Source organism: Falco biarmicus, chromosome 8 (assembly GCF_023638135.1).
Source record: "Falco biarmicus isolate bFalBia1 chromosome 8, bFalBia1.pri, whole genome shotgun sequence".
NCBI lineage: Eukaryota > Metazoa > Chordata > Aves > Falconiformes > Falconidae > Falco > Falco biarmicus.
Genome location: NC_079295.1, coordinates 65,151,052 through 65,172,917, shown reverse-complemented (window position 1 = coordinate 65,172,917; position 21,866 = coordinate 65,151,052). Strand labels below are relative to the sequence as shown.

Here is a 21,866-nt window from a genome sequence, read left to right as displayed (position 1 = left end):
TGACACTAGAGCACAGGGACTGCCAGCTCAGAGCCTGAGCTTAATGTGACGAGCCTGCCTGCTAATTCAGCCTGACACAGGCAATGATGCATCGTTTGCTGCTGAAGGACCTTGCTCAGCCATCTGGGGATGGAGGCTCGCATTTTGCTCAGGGATTACATGGACCGGGCTGTCATTCAGACTGTCGGAAACATGATGGTTGTCCAAAGGGAAAGGGATCAACGGTTACACCCGGCCTCACCGGGCACAAGAATAAGTACAGGAAAGGCTTTGGCAGAGGATTTCACTTGGCGAGATGACGCTGTGTGGCCTGACCACAGCTTGCGGTCCGACCCCAGGCCAGCCCCCGTCCCTGGCAGCAGCCCAGCAGTGTGCGCTGCAGTGCGAAGCAGCCAGGGCGAGCCGGGTCTGCCGGAACAGCGTGGCCAGCTGCAGCTCCAGCACCGTTCCCTACCCCAGCCTCATACAGCAGCTACTCACAACCACAGAGCTAAAATAAACTCTTCAGCCATGAAAAATCTCCACATGCTACTTCAGAGCCAAATTCTGGTGAGTGTTGTACACCTGGAACTTGGTCCATCACCAGGTAAAACCCCGCAAGGGGAGCAAACCTGGTCATCCGTGAGTATTTTGTTAAGGCAGGACTTTTTATCTGCTGCAGTGGCAAGAATCTGCACTGAAATATGGAAAACAGCAAGTGCCCATGCCCCTTCTCACCACGTGCTGTGAGCTTCTGCTTAAGGGTATCAACAATAAGTACTTAAACCTGAAAGCGCCAACATTTTGAGGCAGGAGCAGCCAGGGACGCGCTGGGAGCACACACCGGCTTCGGGATCTCGTCCCACAACAGTAGAATTCCCAGGGTGAAAGGCAACCCCCGACTCGGGACAGCCAAGGGGAGAGCTGCTGGGTGCAGGCTGGGTGCCTGTCTGGGTTTGATCTCTTCTCCACTTAAGTCTGGCCTGAAGCCAGCTGGAAGCGCAGCCACCATGCGGGAGCCCGAGGCGCATCCCTGCGACAGCTCAACCTTGTGCCAGCACTGACACGGAAACCCCCGGCAGAGGAGATCCTCCAAACCCCTCTCCCTGTTCATCCCGCTCGCCACCACAGGACTGCTCTCGGCTGCACCTTCCCTAGTGCGCTGCCTGCCCCAACAGCGTCCCTCCCGTGCCGTGGGGTCCGTCCCAGCGGCCCACAGGCACCCATGCTGCAGTGCTGCATTGCTGCTTAACATACAATAAAGGAAAAGACTGAGTGGTCCGAGGGAGGACCCCACAGGCTGCCCTGGTGCTGCAGCCACGGGGTCCCCAGCCCAGCTGGGCGGGCAGGGAGCTGCTCAGGGTGGTCAGTGACGGCGAAGAGAAAGCGCCCAACAAATGGGGCAACGTGACAGAAATTGAAACTTGGTTTGTTTTTTTTTTTTTCCTTTTGAAGCATGCAGAGTCCAAGCTGGTGTCTGCCTAAACCACCCGGCTCCCACTAGCATTGCCATGGCAATCCTCAACAGCACAGAGCCCTCCTCAGCACATCCCGTCTTCAATTACGGAGCCAACCTGCAGGGCAGGCTCTGGTATTATATATACCCATTATTAAAGGGTAATTCAGTGTAACAAACCGCATCAAGTACATAGAGAGGCTGTCAAATAAAGTAAACCACTAATAAATTAAATTACTTTTCGTTTTCAGGAAGGGGGGGGGGGGAATGCCAGTCATTTTTCATTTAAAACAAAATATGTCTTAATTTTTCTCTCTGCCTCTAGCAGGCACCCCCTGCAAAAGAGCTGGTCCTACTCACTCAAAGTGCACACAACACTCGATTCCTCTCCTTGCCTGCAAAGGCTTCCCCTCTCCTGAGTTAATGAGGCACTAATCCTCCCTTGAGCTGTAAAATTCATGCTCTCCATGGTTGGGGGGTGGAGGGAGCCGGCGTGCCCTGGCCCCTTCCCACCGCCAGCGCTGCACATCCTCCTGCCACCCGCAGCTGCTGAGCAAAGGACCACAGCGCAGGTAACGCCATGTCCGTCATCGCTGCACTTCACTATGTGCCCCATGTTCTCACCAGGTTTCCCCCATCACTGTCTATGTCCACTGTCATCAAATGCTCCCTGCTCCCAGGGGGAAGAACTTCACCTGGCAGAGCTTCTCCTCAGCATTTACGGTGCTGTGATGGATGTGGCCCAAAGAGATACAGAGATTTGGTGTTCCTCAGGACAACCTCCTCCCCTGCCCAGAGGTGGTCTGCGGCGTGCCGCGTTTTCAAAGCACGAGTCAATATATAGGGGAAAATGCTTAATGCCTCAGCTCCTGGGATGGTGTGGTCACACAGCCTCTCACAAGCCCAAGTCCAACGCATGCCAGCTCTGAGCTGCCCCGGGGGCCAGACCAGTGACATGAAGCCCCCAGCACAGCCCTGCAGCAAGATGGGACTCAATCACCTACAGGCAAGGTGAAAGCGCTGCTGGGAATCCTCCTCATGGGGCACGCAGGAGGACAAAAATTCCTCAAGGGTGTGAATATGAGAGGGCTGGCTCATGAAGGGCAAGCCCAGCATGGACAAGCAAAGCAGCAAGACCACCTCTGCCCCAGGAAGCTGCTGCAGCAGCCTGGCATCACCCTGGTGCGGGTCCCATGGAGTGCTCCTGCACAGCGGTCCTGGCCATGGATGGTGGGAGTGAGGGCAACCACAGACATGTCAGCACTGGGACCATGCACCCATTTCTGTGTAACAGAGAAAGAGGTTTTGCTCTCAGTTACCTCCATGGAAATCCTCTTGGCACAATAGAGTTCTACCGGACTTAGGCTGAGATCCAGACCTGACCCTAAGTAGTAGCCATTAAAAAAAAAAAAAAATTAATACATAATCCATTAAGATATCTATCTGGTTCTCACCTCATGAGGGGTCACCATGCCTCAGCACCACCTGCAGTGGAAGCTCTGCGATGACCTGCTGCATGCAGCAGGACCAGCAGCAGCCCAGCGCGGCAGCTGTAATGCCTGCACTGCCACGCGCTCAGCGCGTATGGCAGCACCCGCGCCTAACTGCAGCTCTGTGCACCAGCCCACAGGGCAGATCTTCCCTCTCTCCTTCGGCATGTACAGCAGGACAAACTGCCCTTTCTGGGGTAGCCCCCCACCGCCAGCCCACCCCCTGTGCTCCACACAAGCGCTGCCTGGGGTGCAGCTGCCTCCGCCACCTGGGGAGCAGGTAGGATTTGGCCAAGTGGGATTAGTCACAGCCGAAGCTCAGATTAACCCCAGCCTTGCGTTTGCAAGTAGGAAAATGTAATCCAGTTCCTGGCAAATCCGAGCGCAGAGCTAGCAGCTTGGGGATAAATCCAGCAAGGTTCCTCACCTGCTTCAGCTGCTGAGCTCCTCTGGATGTGCTCCCTGATGTTTCTTTCTTACCTACAAAAGGCATATTCTGTAACTGCCAGCCAGCGCTGCCTGCAGATCAGTATTTTGCAGACAAAATGCGCATCAAACACCATTTTCGTGGTAGACTGGCAATTTCATGCTCTTCAGGATTTTGACTTACTGGACCTTCCCTGTGAAGTGTGGAAGGATAAACCCACTGTCTCATTACCAGGCCATGTAGCTGATAAAGCTTCTGGTTTCATCTCTTCTCCGTGGAGACGTCCCTCCCTGCTCAGCACTGTGCCAGCACTGCCTCCTCGGTTGGCAGCTCCTGGGCCTTTCTGCATACAGTGAAACACAGGCACAGACCTGCTGCCAACTGAGCATCCACCTTCATGTGTGCAGGTCCAAAAGGGTCTGGGTCCCAGCTGGGGATCGGGAGGAGGGAAAAGACCACGGACACCAGGTCTGCAGGGAAGATGGTGCAGCCAGAACTGCAGTGCCAGAGCAGGAGCATGCGCTGCCCAGCAGACCTGCCCTCCAGAGCAGTGTCCAGCTTCCCAGTTTCCCAGTGGGGACTGAGACTCAGGAGCATCTGCTGGGCTGTGCTCGATCGGCACCGAGGTGCAGAGTTCAAAGCCTGAAGTCAGTCCATGTGGGCCAACCGTTCAGACCACCGACACAAATACCCCTCCCAAAACCAGGGCCAGTTCACCAAGGGTTTCTACTGCAAGGAAACTGAGCATTGACTGCAAGTGGCGTTCCACACACAGCCCAAACCATCCCAGTTTTCCCATTCTTTGTGTATTTTTATACCATGATAGGATATTTATTGTTGCTTGTAACTGAGAATTCATCCTAGTTCACCTGTTACACTCCAGGATTACTTTCACCTAAATTCTGAAATAAGTTTGGGGAAACCTCAAAGAACTAACAGAATGTTTTTCTTAATCTAAGGTCAAAAATCGTAAACTCTCACACCAATCTCATTAGAACTGCAGCCCTGTTAAGGATGTGATTGTTTGAAAAGATACTTTTAAACTTATTTCTCCTGCTGAAGAAGAGCCAGTGTCAGTAAAATCCCATCAGGCAGTTTTCCTACTTTTACCAAGAGGAGCGTGCAGAACCACAGCAATGTTACCAAACACGCATTCAAAGCAATCCAAGCCCGTTTGATAATTCTGCCTGGCACGTTGTTTTTACAGTTTGTCTAGACACAGATACCAGCAGTGTAACTGCTGTGGAAAAAAAAAGAGGTGAAAAAAAATATCTGAAAGGTCAATTCTGGTCGTTGGCATTTCAAGGTGAGTTTACAAATATTAAAAGGATGAATGAGTTTTCACCAGAAAAGAAAGAATTCAACTCATGACCTCAGAAAAACAAAAAAATGACAAAAGCAGCAGCAAAATGGGCTCCTTCGTTTCTTTTCAAGCATCTGCGGAATGAAGCAGGCAGAGGTGCAGGCAGCGCACACTGGTGGGTTGGGTGCTGCTGTGACACAGCCGTTACTTGCATGGTGGCTTCAGAGCCCTGCACACTGGCTGTGCCTCACTGTGAGACTGAGCCAAGCTCGTCTTCATTCAGGGCATTGCTTCAAGAGTGACAAAAATCAAGCACCTCCAAGCCAGGATACGCCACAGGTCCCCAGCATGTCCTGGACCAGCACGGTGGCTTCCCAGGGATGGCATCATGTGGCAGTGAGCCCAGTGCTGCCCAGCTCAGAGGGGCCAGGCTACCAAAGGGCAGTCGAGCATGCAAAGGGTACCCGTTGAGCAGCTTTAGAGCAATGTAAGCCACTAATGAAAAGGGGAAAATCCTTTTTTAAAAAAAATTTCTGTGGCAAAGGTTTGATGACGATCATTTGAAATTGATTAGTTCTGCCATGTGCATTTTATAGCCAAAAAAAGCCAAATGTTTCACATTACCTTGTCATTTAAATGATAATGCTTTGGAGAATGTATAAAAGGAAAAGACAGACAGATCTCTTTGCTGAGGTGGAAAACCAGCAGCACAGCTTCTCCAAAGCATTGCCCACCCCTTCCCCTCTCCCATTGCACAGCCCCACTCCAGGGCTGCCCGTGGGGTGCCTGGGATGCAGAGGGAATACAGCACAACCTCCCCAGGGAACTGTGCCCAGGGGCCCAGAAATCTGAGTGCTTTGGAAAAGTGGGAGATATAAAACAGAATTTATGATGGATTTTGCTGGAATTGAGAGTGAAGTGGCAGCTCTTAACCAAGAGCACGCTTTGCAACAGCTACAAACACCAAGAACCAGACACATCCACGCACCTGTGCATTGCACCCACATCGTGCTTGGGCTCGGAGGATCACTCCTCCCCCAGGGAGGTGTCCAGAGGAGACCACAGGACACCACTCTGCAGCACAGCAATCCCGAGTCCTTAATAACCTGGGTGAGACTTGACCCTGCTACCAGAGCAACTGGCCCCTGGGCTCCTGAGCACCAGCCTGTTTGCAGGGTGCTTCCTTACTTACCAGCATTTTAAAATGCTTGGGGCAGAGATCTGTGACCTCTGGGGCAGGGAAAGCTGTTACCAACTAGTATGTGAGCTCCCCTGGGACAGAGGAGGTGAGGCAGCAGCAGCCCCTCCTGGGAGCCCCCAGCCGGAGCCCCTGCCAGCCCTGGGGAGCCCTGGCTGCTCTCCCCACTGCCAGTGTGGCTCAGGAGCAGGGGACTTGGTGGACTAAGAAATCCCAGCCTGGTTTCAGAACACATAGTGGCCCGACACAAGAACACCCTTCAGTCACAGCCCCCCGGCACATCGGGGAGGCAGACAGCTGTCCCTGTGGTGCTCGGAGCTTGGGCAGTATGTGCCAAGGCAGCACGGGCAGCACAGCTGGCTGCTGCTGCTCTTCTTTAAACAAACGCAAAGATCAGCCCCTCTCTACAGTAAAGGGAGGCCTGGGAATGGTCTCTCCTGGCTGGTTGCCCCGGTTTTGCTCACCAGAGGCACAGAGAGCATCTTCCCACACATAGCACCCAAGTGCCCACAGCCACCACCTCCTGCAGTGGGGACGGTACCAGTGGGAGATGCACACCACTGTTTCACCACAGTCTGATTTGCACTGTGAGGGATCAAAGCAAACATGTTCTCTATTTAAAAAAAATTAAGCCCTGGATATTATTTGTGTTAATTATTTCCTGCACACATCCCACAGTGCAGGTGTGGCTGTACACCGAGCGGCATGGGAGAGCTTGCCGAGGCAGCTAAATGAGGCCACAGGGCTGTAGCCATTAGACTGGGGGCTAGCCAAACAAGCAGAGCTTTTTTAATGACAGCACAAGCCTTACTTTACAGCCTGAGCGGAGTTAAATATTCCTTTTGCACTATGCAGGTTAGAAATCCCTCAGAGAACAATGCTCATCAAGTACATTGAAAGCCTTAAGAGAAATGGGTGAGAGACGATTGCAGCAAGGTGGTTTTAAAGCCCTTTTTCACTCGCCTGTGGTTGAAAATTAAACTGTGGATGGATGTGGCTTTACTCCAAAGCGCGAGCATCACAGGACAATTAAATGTCAAAGATATGCCAAGCTGCAGCAAAATGGTTACAGCTATGTAAATATCTGTCTAAGTAAAATCATCAAAACATTAGATCAAACCAGGGCTGGCGGAAGACTCCACAGTCTTCCATCCTCAGGGACAGCAGGCGCTGTGCTGGCAGACGCTAATAACCATAATACCAAGCACTTACATCGTGCTTTACCTCTCCTCATTCCTGTGAAGCAGGAGCTGTACAGTCCCGTGGGGCTGCTTGCCAGGGAGCAGGGGGTCGCAGTGCCTGACCCCACAGCACAAGGGAGACACCCAAGTAGCAAACTCCCCCAGTCGTACGGCACCACGCTGCTACCAGGAGTAAACAGACTGAAAGCAAAATGAAGGCAGAAACTTTGGGGGTAGACAACAAACAGCATCCACTTCTCTGGTATTTCAGTGTGACTTTCTACAGGGAAAAAAGATAAATATCACAATGCCCTCCTTCCCTGGGGTGAGCAGGGACAGGGCAGGTGGGTGCCTGGTGGGGTGGGCGGGCTGCCCCCACCCTGAACACGCACTGCCCAGGGCTGCACCCAGTACCGGCCACGCTGGCAGCATCTCTGCATCCCTGCCCCTCCTTGGCTATGCCCCACTGGGCACCAGCAGTGACAGATGGGCTGGATGGTGTGACTTCAGGCCGAGCACTTGCAAAAACACCCAGGTTGATTTTTGGCTCCACTTCCAACCCTGTGGTCACCCATTCAGGCACCAGGAAGTGGTCAAATGCAATCAACTCATGCCAGCAATCAGTAGCAAAGCATGACATTTATTTATTTATTTTCATAACCACATCGCCCATGCACCCCGCTGAGGCATCATCACCCTCATCGCGGGCTCCAATCGATCCACAACCACATCCTGCCGGCACGGCAGGGGCAGGCGGTGGGGCGCAGAGGCAGGTCTGGGGTGGGAGCCTGAGCCACCAGCTCGGCACTGCTATGTACCTGCCCCTGGCAAACGCACACAGGCTGTCCGCTCTTCCCCACCCCAGCCTCTGTAACACAGGGAAGAGAAGGAGGAGCAGCTAAATGATAGTGTTAAGCCCCTGGGCACACACAGCACTGCAAAGCCAACGTGAGCAGTGCTGTGGGCATCCCATGCAGGAGAGGACACAGTGCCACACAGCCAGGGCCACCTGCCATGCTCCTCATGGGCTCCCCTCGCCCAGGCAAGGGGGGACCCACCAGCAGCTCTGGGCAGACGGGACTGCAGCTCATGTCCCTGCATGCTCCCCATGCCTGCTGGTGCACGTCTGACCAGCCAGCGGCCACGGCCGGTGGGATGGACGACAAGGCACCTACAGAGCTGACAGCCGGGTCAATCCAAAAGATAAAAAATCATTGTCAAAAAGTTAAAAATCTCCATTTCAAAATGTCAGAACTCAGTGTTCCCACAACAAAGCATTTTAGCGACTTTAAAACAGTTTCTGTTGGAAAAGAAATATGCCTCAACATTTATCCTGGACTCTTGAGTTGCTATAATTACTCCAGAAATTCAATGTTCCTAAAGAATACACTGGAAATAAAAAAAAAATCAATATTCAAACATTGCTCCCTTGAGAACGCTGACCTTGCATTTGCTGTTTTGCATGGTCTCCAGCAGCGTGCTGGGGTGCTCAGGACACCCCTGGCCACGGCACTGCCGCCGACAGCCACCTGCCGCAGAGCTCGGCACAGGCACCAAGACGGCAATTTAGGCGAAATGGTGACCGGTGTTTCCTCAGTAAGCCCAGGGCTTTTCCAGCGCATTTAGCCAGAGAAGAAAGCACTAACTGGAATAACACCCCTTAACACTGCTGCCTTTTTAAAACCTGCCTCCCAGCCCTGCAGAGGGTCGGTAACCCCGGCTCCCACACCCAGATGCAGAGCAAACTCCTCCAACGGGCAGTCTAGTAACAGCGCAATAGGCCGGCAATGCTGCCTGAAACATAACAGCTGATACACATGCAATAAACTGTTTTCTTGCTCTGTAAAGAAAAATGCCTGCCAGCCACCAGGAGCAGCACAGCACGGGGATGAGAATTAACTACCTGTCTGGGGTCCTCAATGGCTTTGTCTGCAATGGAACTGGAAGCCATAAAAGTGAGCCAAGGGTAATCATAGCAACAATTATATATATATATATAAATATAACCCCCCCAAGTACTCAAAATGCAAATTCTGACAGGATGTTAATAAATTACAAGCTGGTCTGGTCTGATTAACATCATGACAAAATTCCTGCATACTTGGCATTTCTAGGTCTATGGGTTATGGGTTAAACGAGTTAATGTCTGTTTCTGCTCTAACGTCATGTGGGGGGGAGCACGGCTTCTCCCCGTTGGCAGAGGGGCACCCCGCTCACTGCTGTAGCCCACACACCGGGGGCCTCCAGCGCTGCCTGCCCCCACTGCCAGAGCTCCCGGGGCCCAGGGTGGGCTCTGACTGAATTAAGGGGGCGTGCACTGCCTTGGGCCAGAGCTGACTCTTTATATGCAAATTAAAGATCATAAACAGCTATCCCAGGGCAGTGCTGGGGGAAGAACCAACCTGCTGGCACTGCTGGCCAGGTTCAGGCAGCTCCCAGGTGGCAGAGCCATGCCCAGCAGCCAGGCGCTGCTGTGCCCGCACACCCTGCCTTGCCAGGCTTCCCAGCGATGCTCGATGCTCCCGGGGCACAGGGGCGGCTGCTTTAATGTGGTCTGTGCATCCAGCCCCCTCGAAGTAAATGGAAAACATAGCCTTAGGTGTTTACATTCAATTTGGGAGGCTGGGTTTAATCTCCTTAGGCTGGGAGGAAAACTCATTTAGAGAAAGTACTTCTGTTCCCAAAGCAGAAGTTGGGCGGTGGCGAATGCACCGAGAAGGGAGAGCGCATTAACTGCCTCCTCGCCGGGATGGGCACGGCATGCAGGGCCCTGCAGCAGCAGCCCTGTGGCACCGAGGTACCCAACATGAGACAAAACACGGTGCTTCACAGCACACGTGCCCAGAGCCGGCACAGCCCAGGCACTGCTCCAGCGACAGCTCCCTCCTCTGCTCCTGCACCCACACACCCGACAAAGCACCGGCCTCCGACACAAGGAGCCCTCGGACATAGACCTACCGCGTCAGGACAGTGTTACCAGTACTGCGGCACACAGGTGACACCAGCAGCAATTTTCACCCAAGACCCTGAAGAGAAAGGCTCCTCGACAGCCTTGGTCTCCCCACACTCACCCGTAGCATGGTGATCATGGAGGGGTCTCGGAGACGACCGTCCTCATCCTTGAGATTGTATCCCTCTGGCCTCTTGTCCCGCTCACTGACCTTCCATAGCTTCACAGTCTTATCTGGGGGCAGGAGAGAGGAGAGTGTTACAGCCGGCTGCCCCCCGAGCAGCCACCGCTGGACATGCCAAGGGCACAGTTGGTTCAGACCGGTGACCACCCCACTGTGTGCCCGGCGTGGCTGCAGAGGTACCTCTCACTACAGCATCCCCAGAGCCCTGGTTCACCTGGTCCTGCTGGACAGCTCCTGGCATGTTTACTCCAGAAATAAGGAGACGGTTGAACAACAGAACAGAACTATTGGATTAATGGAGAAATAATAGGCAAAGTAATTTCCCAGGGCTCAGTGCCTCAGAGGTCATGCTCTGAATGTTGGCGTTCAATATATTGAGTGGTGGGGCTGAGTCACCCTCGAGGTGCTGGCACCAGGATGGGGCAGCTCAGGCAGTGCTGGGGGGCTGAACCCACTGTCCCAACACCACACACGGCTGCTCCTCCAACACGCACGTTGCACGCCTGTGCACACAGACATCCCCTTCCCCACACCTGCACACCCGCTGAACAGCCAGCCAACAGCAGGCTCCACACAACACCTTTCCTCCCGCATTTCCGTATCTCATACAGCAGTTATCCAGGGGCCACCTGTTACTTTTCAAGAGTAATTTCCAGATTCCTTTAGCTTCGAGTAATGTGTTAAACACCAAGGATGCACCAGCTCTCCTAATTCTGTCCCCGCTAGCTCTATTTCCCATCCTCTTGGAACACCGCCAGCCATCCCTGCTGACTGCCTTCCATGCTCCAGCCCCACGCTGCCCCTTTGGAAGGTGAGAGGAGGGATGGGACCCCCGAGGGTGGCTCTGGCTGGGTGTCACCCCACCAGTGTCGGGGTGCTGGGGTGGCAGCCACAGCAGCACCCATGCCGGCAGCAGGCACTGGAGGCTGTGCACAGCTTTAAAGCCCATCAGACACAGGGTGCCACATGGTAACTAATTCTGCTTCCAGCGGAGTCCGCGCAGAACTCCAGCGCACAGCAAGCTGAGCAGAGCCACAGGCAACCTGAGGTTCCAGCAAGCAACAGCACTGTGCGGCGGCAAAGCACGACTGGAGGCAACCGTGCCTGGAAGCTGCTCAGAGGAGGTAAAGTCTTAGAAGGGGCTGCAGGCAGCTCCACGCTGCCCCGCCACAGCTCCTGAGCCACAGAGCCACTGGGGAAGGAGCCCCAGAACATGTGGGTTTATTCTGAGTAATGGTGTTTTCTTTCCTCCCTCCTGGCAGAGACTATCAGTAGTTTATCATCACTTCCACCAGGTTTCATACACAACCATATCATCCATCTTCATTTTCTCCTTTACACAGCAATTCCAATAGAGCACCATTAATTTTTTTATTAAGCCGGTTCACTTTAGGGGGGTTATATATATAATGTTAGTTTAACTGTAAGAACAAAAAGAAACAGCATAACACGGGAGTATTTCTAAAAGAATAATTTTGATAACCTGCTAGCATATGAAACACCATCCCAAATGGAAAGATAATATCCCTGTTAATCAAAATACTATTTAAAAACTCAATTAACAAAACATTATGCTCTATAATTAATCTTCATTGCATTTCAATGATTCTCCCCCCAAATGAGTTTAGTAAGTCTTTGAATTTTATTACAATGATCAATAGAGGCAATTCTATAACACAAAGTAAGTTGGTTATGGAAGATAATTAGACCCCTCCTTTTCCCCTGAAGTAATTAAGTCACATCCATCTTAAGGTCCCATTCATCCCAAGTAATATTCCTGGATCCTCCTGATATTTATCTGAACATAACATGGAACTGCTGAGCTGAACACAGCTGCAAATTGAAACAAACCAGCTGCGGTTTTTCTTTTAAAAAAAAAAACAACAAAAAACCCGAAATTGTCAGCAGGGGGAGAAGACTCAGAACGGCTGCCCTGAAATAAGGACAAAACCTGGTGCACCGGCATCGCACTCTGCCAGACAGATTTGGACCTGTTCCTGCTCCCCCGTGACATCCATGTCACACCAAAAGGAGTCTCCATATTTTTGTTAGCATACGTTTTTCCCAAAGAAGCGCTACAGAGTGGGCCCCGCCTGGCTGCAGGGGGCCAGGGACCCGTGGTGGTGGGACAGCGGCTGCTGTGGCCGCAGCTACGTACCATTGGTGGAGAGCAGGAAATAGGCTGCGTTCTGCTGCGGGAGCCATCGTATCTTATTGATCTTCTCCTCTATCTCCAAACTCTTCAGGTAATCGAACTCCGGCTCGTGGCTCTGGAAGGTGCTGTAGACATTGTACTCTCCCCGGCGATGGGGCTGGTTTTTGCTCTGCAGGAAGGGGAGCAGAGAGGAGTTTAAGGCACAGAGAGCAGGGGAACATTTTCTGTTGACTCTTTGGTTCTCTAAGGTTTGTTAAGTGCCGGCGAGCGCCTGGTCGCGGTGACGCAGCGCAGGTCTGAAAGCCAAGGCTCGGCATCCCCGGGCATGGCAGTGCTGGTGTGCTCAGCAGGAATGGCGTGGGAACAGAGCCCACCACACCGTGCCAACCACCCCTGGTGAACGGCTGGGACCAAGGATTGGCTCCTGCCAGGCACCCACACCAGCCCCAGAGGAGCTGCAGGCAGCGCCCCACCACCTGCACAGAATAAGCAGCATTTGCCCCGCAGGGGCACAAATACAAAGCAAGGACAACGCAGCCAAGAAAAGGGCAGTGTCTCTGCAAGAACTGATGCTGCGTGCCATGGCTCAGCGCTCAGACCTGTCAGGGACCCTGGACCTGCAAATCCCACACAGTGAACCACCCGGTACCAGGCTCTGAGCGGGGCTGAAGTAATTAAATGAAAACTATCGTGGAGATGGAACTTCCCACATACAAACAAAGCGTTTGGGTCAGTAAAGCCCTGCTTGTCCCCTGGAGCACAGCACTGCTCCAAAGCAGGAGCTGAACAGAATACACCTGGTGCAATGCTAAGAAGCTTAAAGTTCACAAAAAGCAGTAGAATAATAAAATGAGAGGAAAATAAGAAATGAAATAGTGCTAGAAAGGTTGATGAAGCATCTATGCCTGTAACCTTTAACCGTTTGGTTCTCTCCAGCGTATACAGAAATAATTTCGAGCCTATAACATTGAGAAAAAATTAAAACCTTCATCAGACCATGACATTTTTCATAGCCAGGCCTGACTCATCCCTTCCACCATCGGCAAACACACCCACAGGGGAGGATGGCTCCCACCCGCTCAGACCATGCGATGCTGTGCGTGCTGTGCCAGACCAGCTATGTGGGATGGCTTTGGGAAGGGCAGGGAATCTCCCGGGTGGTGGGGTCCTGCGCAGCCCCCCGGCCATGCTGGTGCAGGCGGCCGTGCTGGAGGCTGAACGCTCACCACAGCTGCAGGAGGCTGGGCAGACCGCGACTCAGGGTTTCAACAAGGAGTTTGTTCAAATTTCCTGGGGCAAAGTGTTTCAGAAGGGAAACACAATTGTTTCATCTGGATATTTTGGCGGTGTGAGAGGTTTTTGGAGGGTGGCCAGATGGACACCTGCAGCACGCTCAAATGCACCGGTCTGATCCCAGTTACACCCGGCTGCAGGGAGCTGCAACCAGAGCAAAAGAATGCAGGAAATGCAACGTGGTTTTGGAGGGCATTTTACAAGCTGAAATCTGGTCCTGCTTATGCTAATAGTTGCTTTTCAGTTTGGAGTCTGCCAGGAGGGACCTGAGGTTAGGAGTGACACAGACAGATTAGGAAACAGCAGGAAGCTTCTCTTAAAAGGATAAAATGGGCATTTTGTATTCACTGGCACTTACCTCCTGCTCACGTTGAAATATTACAACACGGCCCCCCTTGTCCCCTGTTGCTAATAATTCTCCAGTGTGGTTGAATTCTACTGTAGAGATGATGTCAGCTGGAAAGAAGAAGACAAAGACAATTTAAGTTAACTGCAGACTGGCTTTCACAGGCATCTAGAAAGCACCGTTCCCTGTACAGCTACGTGCCTTGTCAGCACTTCGTCTCCTGTGGGATCTCCACAAATCTGTTTTTCTATTGTCTATAATAATAATGGCCACAGCATTTTGGAATTCTGCTGCTATGGACCTGCTCAGCCCCCCTGCTCTCCCGCCCAGGTCTGCACCCCAGCAGCCCAATTGAGGGATATTTCCATCCCCATGCTGTGCTTGTGCCCAACACAGCCTGGGGACTGCTGCTGGCAGTGGGGCATGGCACGGTACCGCACGGCACACTCCTCTCATGCCTTGGGGCGCTGCCCCACCACTTTGGGTGATGTGATCGATTCCTGGGACCCAGGGAGAGCTCAGTGCTACCTGGCACACCAGCACCTTGCCCCAGTAGCCAGACAAGGGGTTGGCTTCACTCCTGCCCAGTTCTTCTGCTTCATCGCTCCCCTCCGACGCATGGGGAGGCAGTTTGCCTTCAGCCTTGGAGGAAAGGGAGCAGACGGATGAAGACACCTCTGTATTCTTCACCTGAACTCACCAGGCAGAGCAGCCTGGGCAACCACATCAACTCTGCCCTCCCATTGTCTATCAAGGTAAATTAAAGTGCCACCTTTCAGCCCTCCGTGGCCCCAAAAGCCACCGTGCTTGCACTGCTCCCCTGCCCCACAAACCAAAGTGCTGTCACCAGGAGGTGAAAGCCCTGAGCAGGGACTGCTGCTCGGCTGCAGTAACTAGAGAATCAAGGAAACACTCATGGACCTGTAACTTGTAAACGCGTTAATCTGCAGTGTTTACCCTTGAGGCAAAGCAAGCAGGAGAGCTGCTAATGATTGGATTTATTTGGCCTATTTTTAGAAGAATGTCAGAGGTTAATTCCATGGCAATTACTGCCCAACTGGTGTTCACCCACTGCCTGGAGTGCAGCTCTCCGCCGGCACGAAGCTGGGGAAGGGGAAGAAGGAACACAGCCTCGGAGACCCAGTGCTGGGTGCAAGATTGATTTTGCAATGAATGGCACTTAGCTATGATAACAGCCGGCTCATTCCTGCCACAACGGCTGACAGCATTTGCACTTTTTCCCCTCTCCTCTCTGCAGTCCACCAGTACCAAGCATTGCGCAGCCCACGGCTGCAGCCTCCAGGGCTCTGGGCAGGGCAGACCCCCTGTGCCGGTTGCGGCTGTAAGCATCAGCTGAGCACATGGGCCACACGCACCCTCGGAGCCCTCCGAGCACTGCGATGACTCCTCCTGCTCATTAGCTCTGTTGTCATGTGCCAGCAGAGAAAGCATCAGAATCATGTAACCTGAATTCTTCCTTCCCCCTCCTATGATTTGTATCTGCCTCAGATACACACTAGAAAATTACCACCACAGTTAGAAAAGACAGAATTCGGAGAACAGCACATGCTTCCACAGCTGCTGGGAACGCTTCTGGCGGTCTGTCTTCCAGGACGCCAGACAAGCCAGCATCCACTGAACACATGCCCCATGCCGTTCCAGGGCATCCCAGAGACCCTTCCACAGCCATGGGCTCCCCCAAAACAACACCCCGCCACCCTGAGATGGTGTCTCAGCTGCGTGAGGGGCTCCAGACCTGGGGCTCAGGACAGCCACCCGCAGCAGACAGCGCAGGTGGCTGCAGGCAGGTGAGTGATGAACTCTGGGCTGCTCCTATTAAAGTTCATGCATCTTCCCTGCATTGTCCCATCACTCCAGCATGAAGCACATTTGTAGTGCCCCACGCATGCATTCTGAAGCTCATCTTCACGCATATATAACCCTTGGCTGCTGTTAACAAATTTAGGGAGGCAATCTCACCGCAGACAGAGCTGGCAATGCAGAAGCAAAACCCAAGAGGCTAACGGTAACACCCCAGTCTGGCCAAGGAAGTGGAAAGGTGGGGGTGCCGGGGGCCGGACTGGCCTGCCCTGATCTGGAAAGCCTAAGGCAAAGCACCTTATTCCCTCACATGGAACCCTTCTGCCTCAGACTGCCTCTGCAGGCAGCAAAGCCTGCCAGAAAGGTTTTAACCATCTGCTATGAACATTAATAAAATGGCTGAAAAGCGATGCAGAAGGGCCAAGCTCTGCTCTGGCTTTCACCGGTGAAGAGCCAGGCTGACTGTGGCAGAGCTGGCTGCGGCATGGGGCACAGACCGTGCCTGCTAGGGATTCCTGTCTTCTGGGATCAGTTTCTGAATGGATCTTGAACTTCTTCAGATCACCTGTTCCTCCTCTCTTGGCTGGGTTTGAACTATTGGTTAAATAATGTTCCCATTTAGCAACTGAGAAAACATGTTGTGGGAGGTTGTCAGGTCTGGGGTTTTTCTGTTTTGCCTTAGGCGACGTCATCTACGCATACTTCTTGTGTCTGTTCCTGCACACTCTTTAAACGCTCTTTTAACGGACCACCGGCGTGCTGACAGGTTTGCATCAGATACCGTGATGCACAGCCCCTGACCTCTAGATCACCGTTCTGCATCCAATAGGGACCGGAGGCAGCCAGGTGCCATCCCTGGTGTGCCCCAGACTTCCCTCCGGCGCTTCCCTCCACGCGGCTCCTGAGCCCAGCCGCAACACACAGCCAGGGCACTTGGTTTTGGCAGAACGAAAAACGAGATCAACAACCTGCTCCCACAGTACAGGCACGTTTTTGATGCTGCTGTTAAACCAGCACCTACTATGAAAAACAAAACTCTCTCATACCCACCCGGTTCTTTAACCTTGGATTTGATTGACCGATGAGCCAGAATGGCAAGGACCCATGAAGCTCTTTGCATGAGGGAAACCTTCGCAAAGAGGCTGCGCTGAAGCTAGAACTTCAGAAATTAAATTAGCAAAACATCAGTGAACAAATCATCCACATGACATAGCTGTCTTCCCTACAATCACCATATTCAGCAAATGCCTCCCAAAGGGCTGGACAGGTATTCCTAAATACCAGTTAAAGGTCGGCAAGGAACCTAGGCACGGCAAATCCCACCCCGTGCTGCTGCGAGCCTGCCACACTCGCTACAGCACTTGAGGATCCTGCAGAATCAGAAACCAATTTGCAATTTCAAGGAAAGGACACTGGGTCTAACAAATACAAGAAAAAAAATTATATCCCTGAAAAGTTAAGCCAAAACCCAGCTCCCATTCTCACAGGTAACTGCATCCTCAGCTGCAGACAGATGCCACAGCCAAAACCGAACATGCTCAAGCACTAAGAAACTTTGTGTTTGTAACCAAATCTGGCTCAGCAGCTTGAGCTAAGCCCCAGTTCAAGCAGAGCTTTTCATCCCTGTAGCAGATGACCTCCACTCTGGTGAACACCACTGCGGTGTCCTCGGCCGAGCCTGGCATCAGCAGGAGTGTCACATGGAGAACGCACCGGGGATGGACTTGGAAGAGAAGCTGCAGCAGCAACTGAAGAACTACTGAGGCCATGGCCAGGCAGTGTTAATGTGCACCCCGTACCAAGCAGTATTTTTTCCTTCTAAAATTACTTAGTTGAAAATGTATCTGTTTTGTACTATTTAACCTTCTCCATCACCAGCTGCTGGTTTTAGGTCATTCACTTTTCAATGAATTAAAAATATCTTTCCGTGCTGCAGTGAGACATTTTTCAGACAGTGCTGGCTACCTAATGCACCACCTTGTCAGCAGAGCTATCATCTGGAACACCAGGGCCGGGCACCACAAGGACCCTTGCGCCACCTCAGGCCCTGTGCCTGTGGGGAAGGGGGATGCGGGTTCACTGAATGTCCTGGACCCACCATTTGCTCATGCCTACCATCGGGGTTTCAGACCAGAATAATAACAGAGCCTGACTAACACACTTTCATACCTTAAAAAAAACCCTAAGAATTAAAAAAACCCTCTCGTGAGCCCACTTCAGCCCAACTTCAATACCAACTTCAATACAACTCAGTGGTACTCAGCCCAACCCAAACCCCACCATGGCTGACAAGAGCATCACCCCCAGCCACCCTCGTCTGAGCGCTGGCTCTTCCCTGCGACGTCTCTGGCTAGTAACAACCGTCTGTCATCGCACATTGCACGGGAAAACATCCCCGAGGGGTGAAATGGAGGAGTCTTGAGGAGGTTATGAGTCAGGAGCACAGCACAGCACCAGATCCTTTTCAAAGATGTCCCTCGACAAACTTGGGCCCCTCCAGCACCAGCTGGTCGGTCATGGGCTGCTGCCTGCTCATCCCCCACCACTGCACTTGAGAGACACGACAGGGCGATTATTAATTAAAATTCATATATATTCACATTGAAATGATCAATAATTTATGCCCATTTCTCCTAAGGTTCCTACAGCAGTTTTGTGACAACAGAAAAGAAAAAAGCTTCTCTCTTTTTTTTGCTTTTTCATTTCCTTCATCACCTCCTACACACTCAGTGCCCCGAATGCGGGAATTTAAAGAAAACAGTTTCCATGGAGACCCTCCCCTCTGCCAGCACCCGCCTGTCCTCCCTTCCCTCAGTATCAGTGCTCCTTCACGCTTTCATGCTAAAAATATCGAAGACGGGATTTGATTTCCGCTGTAGCGATACAGTTTTATCAGAAAAATAGGAAATTTATAATACACACCCTCCCCTCCCCCTCTCCCAGTGGGGGGGGGAAGGCGTGCTCTCCACGAGGAATGGGAAAACAAACCCGTTATTAAAAAGAAAGAAGACACAACCAGGGGAGCTGCAGTCAGTGCTAAGACCTGCATACCTGGAGCAGCCTGACCCGCTGCCACCCCTCTCCTCTTGCCCATCAGTGCAGAGGCCTGGATACCCCATTCCTGCTCCCAGTGCATCCCAGGTACCTCGTATCCCCTCTTGGCACATCCCAGGCACCTCATCCCCCCTCCTGGAGCATCCCAGACACCTTGTCCCCACTCCCGGTGCATGCCAGGCAGCTTATCCCCACTGCTGGTGCATCCCAGGCACATTGACCCCGCTCCTGGAGTATCCCAGGCACCTCACCCATGCTCCCAGCACAACCTGCCTGCCCCACCATTCAGCAGAAGGGCCCTGACACCATCTGTCCCAGTGAGGAGGCCATGGGGACACCCCACATGTCCCACCACATGTGCCAGGAGTGCCTGCCCCCATTCACACAGGATGACACCCACGTCCAGCCTGTGAGGTCCAGGGTGCAGCAGGACAGCCATTAGCCTGGTGGCAGGAGCATGGCTGGGCTCAAAGCCGCAGGGCAGCGGGGTGCCCACTGCACACCGCCGGATCACATTGCCAGCTGATCCAACAGGCTGGAAGGACAGAGAAGTGCTCTGCAATGCCTTCACAGTGCAGCAAGCCAGAAAGAGGTTCAAAGTAGGGAAAGCCAGGGAAAAATCTGTCTGCAGGCAAGAATATCCGTTCCAGCTGAGGTATGTGTGTTACAGCAACCAGTAACACCCAGAGCTTAAAAATGCAGTTTTTAATTAGCTTTTCAGAAATGTACTTGCACTGTCCTCCCAGTGACTACATAAGGTGTTGGGTGAGGTGGCTGGGCAGGCTGGTGGGTACCAGCTATAAGTGCTGCCCGGCACAGCCCCTCCATGCGCTGCTGGTGGGACCCAGCTGCTGCCCAGAGCGGCGCTACTGGTGCTGGAGGGGTGTCAGCAGGGGCTCATGTCATGGGCTGGCGGCACGTCGCTGGCACCGGCCTCATGCTAACTGCCAGAAGGTGTGCTGGAGCGCTGTCAGCTTAAAGCAGAGGATGCGTGAGTCACTGCGTGACAGCATCTTCCCCGGTTGCCTCTACTCCCATGCCTTCTGCACCCTCGAGAGCCACGCAGCCTTACCGCGCACCATCTCCTCCTCTGCAGGGCAGGACCATGGCATCCGCACAAAGATTCCTGCAAAGCTTTGCTCTCTGCGAGCCCCAGAGAAAACCCTTCAGAGGCAGGGAGAGGATTACTGTAAGCACCATTATGATAAATTGTCTACAGTGGGAGGATCGCAAACAGCAAACTTAGTGTCTGAGGTCCACAAATGAGTCAGTCATACAGCTGCAAAATTAGCAGCTTCCAACCCAACAAGGTGCAGAGCTGACGTCTCCATGCTGCTATGCATGGTTTCACCCTGGGGCTCGTCTATTCCCATAAATATCTCACACAGCCTGCTCGTTCGCCCTGGGCGCCGGTATCAGAGACCTGGGGTGTTCTCCAACTCCTGGTGCTCAGTCACCATTGCTCAGACCCTCATGCATAAAATGACCTTAGATTTTTCACTGCCCCCAAAAAAGTGACAAGTAGGTGTCCTTGCTGCTACTGTGTAGGACAGACACCACGCTGGTGGAGCCCTGCTGAAGTCAAGAGGATATTTCTATTTACAGTCACAGAAAGTCTATGGGAAGGGCATTATATAGCAGTAATTGGGAAAGAGGCAAAATTTCCCCTGATTTTTAGGATTGTTCCCAGCTCACTGGCGTGCTCCTGCTGGCTCAGCCCTGCCAGCCCGGGCCAGGTGCCGTGGGCCCCAGGAAGGCTGTGGAGGGGACTCGTGACCGTGGCTTGGCTCTGGGTGGCCCATTCTTTTTATTATTTGTATAAATCACTTGGCGGATGGCACCACACACAAAGCCTCCAACTCTGCAGATGATAATAAATTGGGAAGCACCATAAATAACAGCAAACCAGGCTGCCAAATGAAGAAGGATTTAGATCATTCAAATCCCAGGCTATGAATTGTCAAATCCAGTTTAATGCTGATAAGTGTGGGATAATAACTCACCACAACTGCATCCCTCCTCCCCCCCACGTCAGTCCCTCAAACAGGCTGAAGGCACATGGGGATTTGCCGAGTGGACAGGGATGCTGCCTCCGAGCAGGAACATAACTGAGCTGTGGCACGGCGACCCTCCCAGCCCACTGCTCAGCTATGATGGAGAAAGCAAATGGGATGCTGACAGGTCCTGTGAACTGGAGAACATAATTTACATCTGAAACCATTCAGGTGGATGAAGAAAGCACAAGGAGGTCATGAAAAATTAAAGGGCTTAGGGAGGGAAGTGAAGGACATAGCCATGTCTGGTAAGGGGAGAGCCAGATCACGAACCCACCCATGGATCCTCTGTGGGGGTCTCGGTGTAGGAGAAGCACCGTCTCAGCATCCCACCATGCCACGGCAGGAGGTGGACCCCAAGCTCAAGGGGGTTTTGAGGAGAACGCAAACCTTCACATTTCCACTGAATAATGAGCACAATGCTCAGCCTCCCAAGGAGGACTCCTGGCTCTGAACCTCAGTGACAGCCTGCAGGTCTTATCTTGCTCAGGAAATTGTGAGGCTTTTTGCATTTTGCTGTTTAAAAGAGATCCTTTGGTTTCCCTTTCTGTCTGCCTCTCTTAACAAAAGAGGAAAAAAAGAGAGATAGCAGTGGGGGCGTGTTTAATAACTCTGAAATGCACACACCGTCAGCAAGGAGGAATTCTCTCTGCATGTCAGAGCTTTAAATGCAGACTTGTGGAGTTTTGATGAAGAGTTATGGAAATACCAATGTGCGGTCCTGAACACTGCAAGGCATTGCATGACCTGCTCTCACTTTGGCAAGTTCAGATTTGATTTACAAAAGAAAAAAAACCCACACCCCAAATGCAACCCAACCAACCAACTCCAGTCCCAAATGCAAACAGGCCAACTGCGCCGACAAACGGAGAGTGGGGACCTCTGCACCGAGCTGTCCTGGCCGCTTCAGGGACTCAGAAGCTTTACAAGTTTGCCTCTTGAGTGGACAGTCAGGGCACCCTGGAAACACATCCC

General features: G+C 52.5%; 1 protein-coding gene across 3 annotated transcripts in view; it reads right to left on the bottom strand.

Annotated features, from left to right (window-relative positions):
* Positions 1-21,866, bottom strand: part of PPP2R2B (protein phosphatase 2 regulatory subunit Bbeta) — a 100,757-nt gene that overhangs the window by 11,860 nt on the left and 67,031 nt on the right. For all 3 annotated transcript variants that reach the window (XM_056350253.1, XM_056350255.1, XM_056350256.1), the window contains 3 exons: positions 13,975-14,072; positions 12,327-12,492; positions 10,106-10,218 (listed from right to left, as the gene is read on the bottom strand). In XM_056350253.1, the coding sequence (XP_056206228.1) occupies positions 10,106-10,218; positions 12,327-12,492; positions 13,975-14,072 (377 nt within the window). The remainder of the gene's footprint in view (positions 1-10,105; positions 10,219-12,326; positions 12,493-13,974; positions 14,073-21,866) is intronic.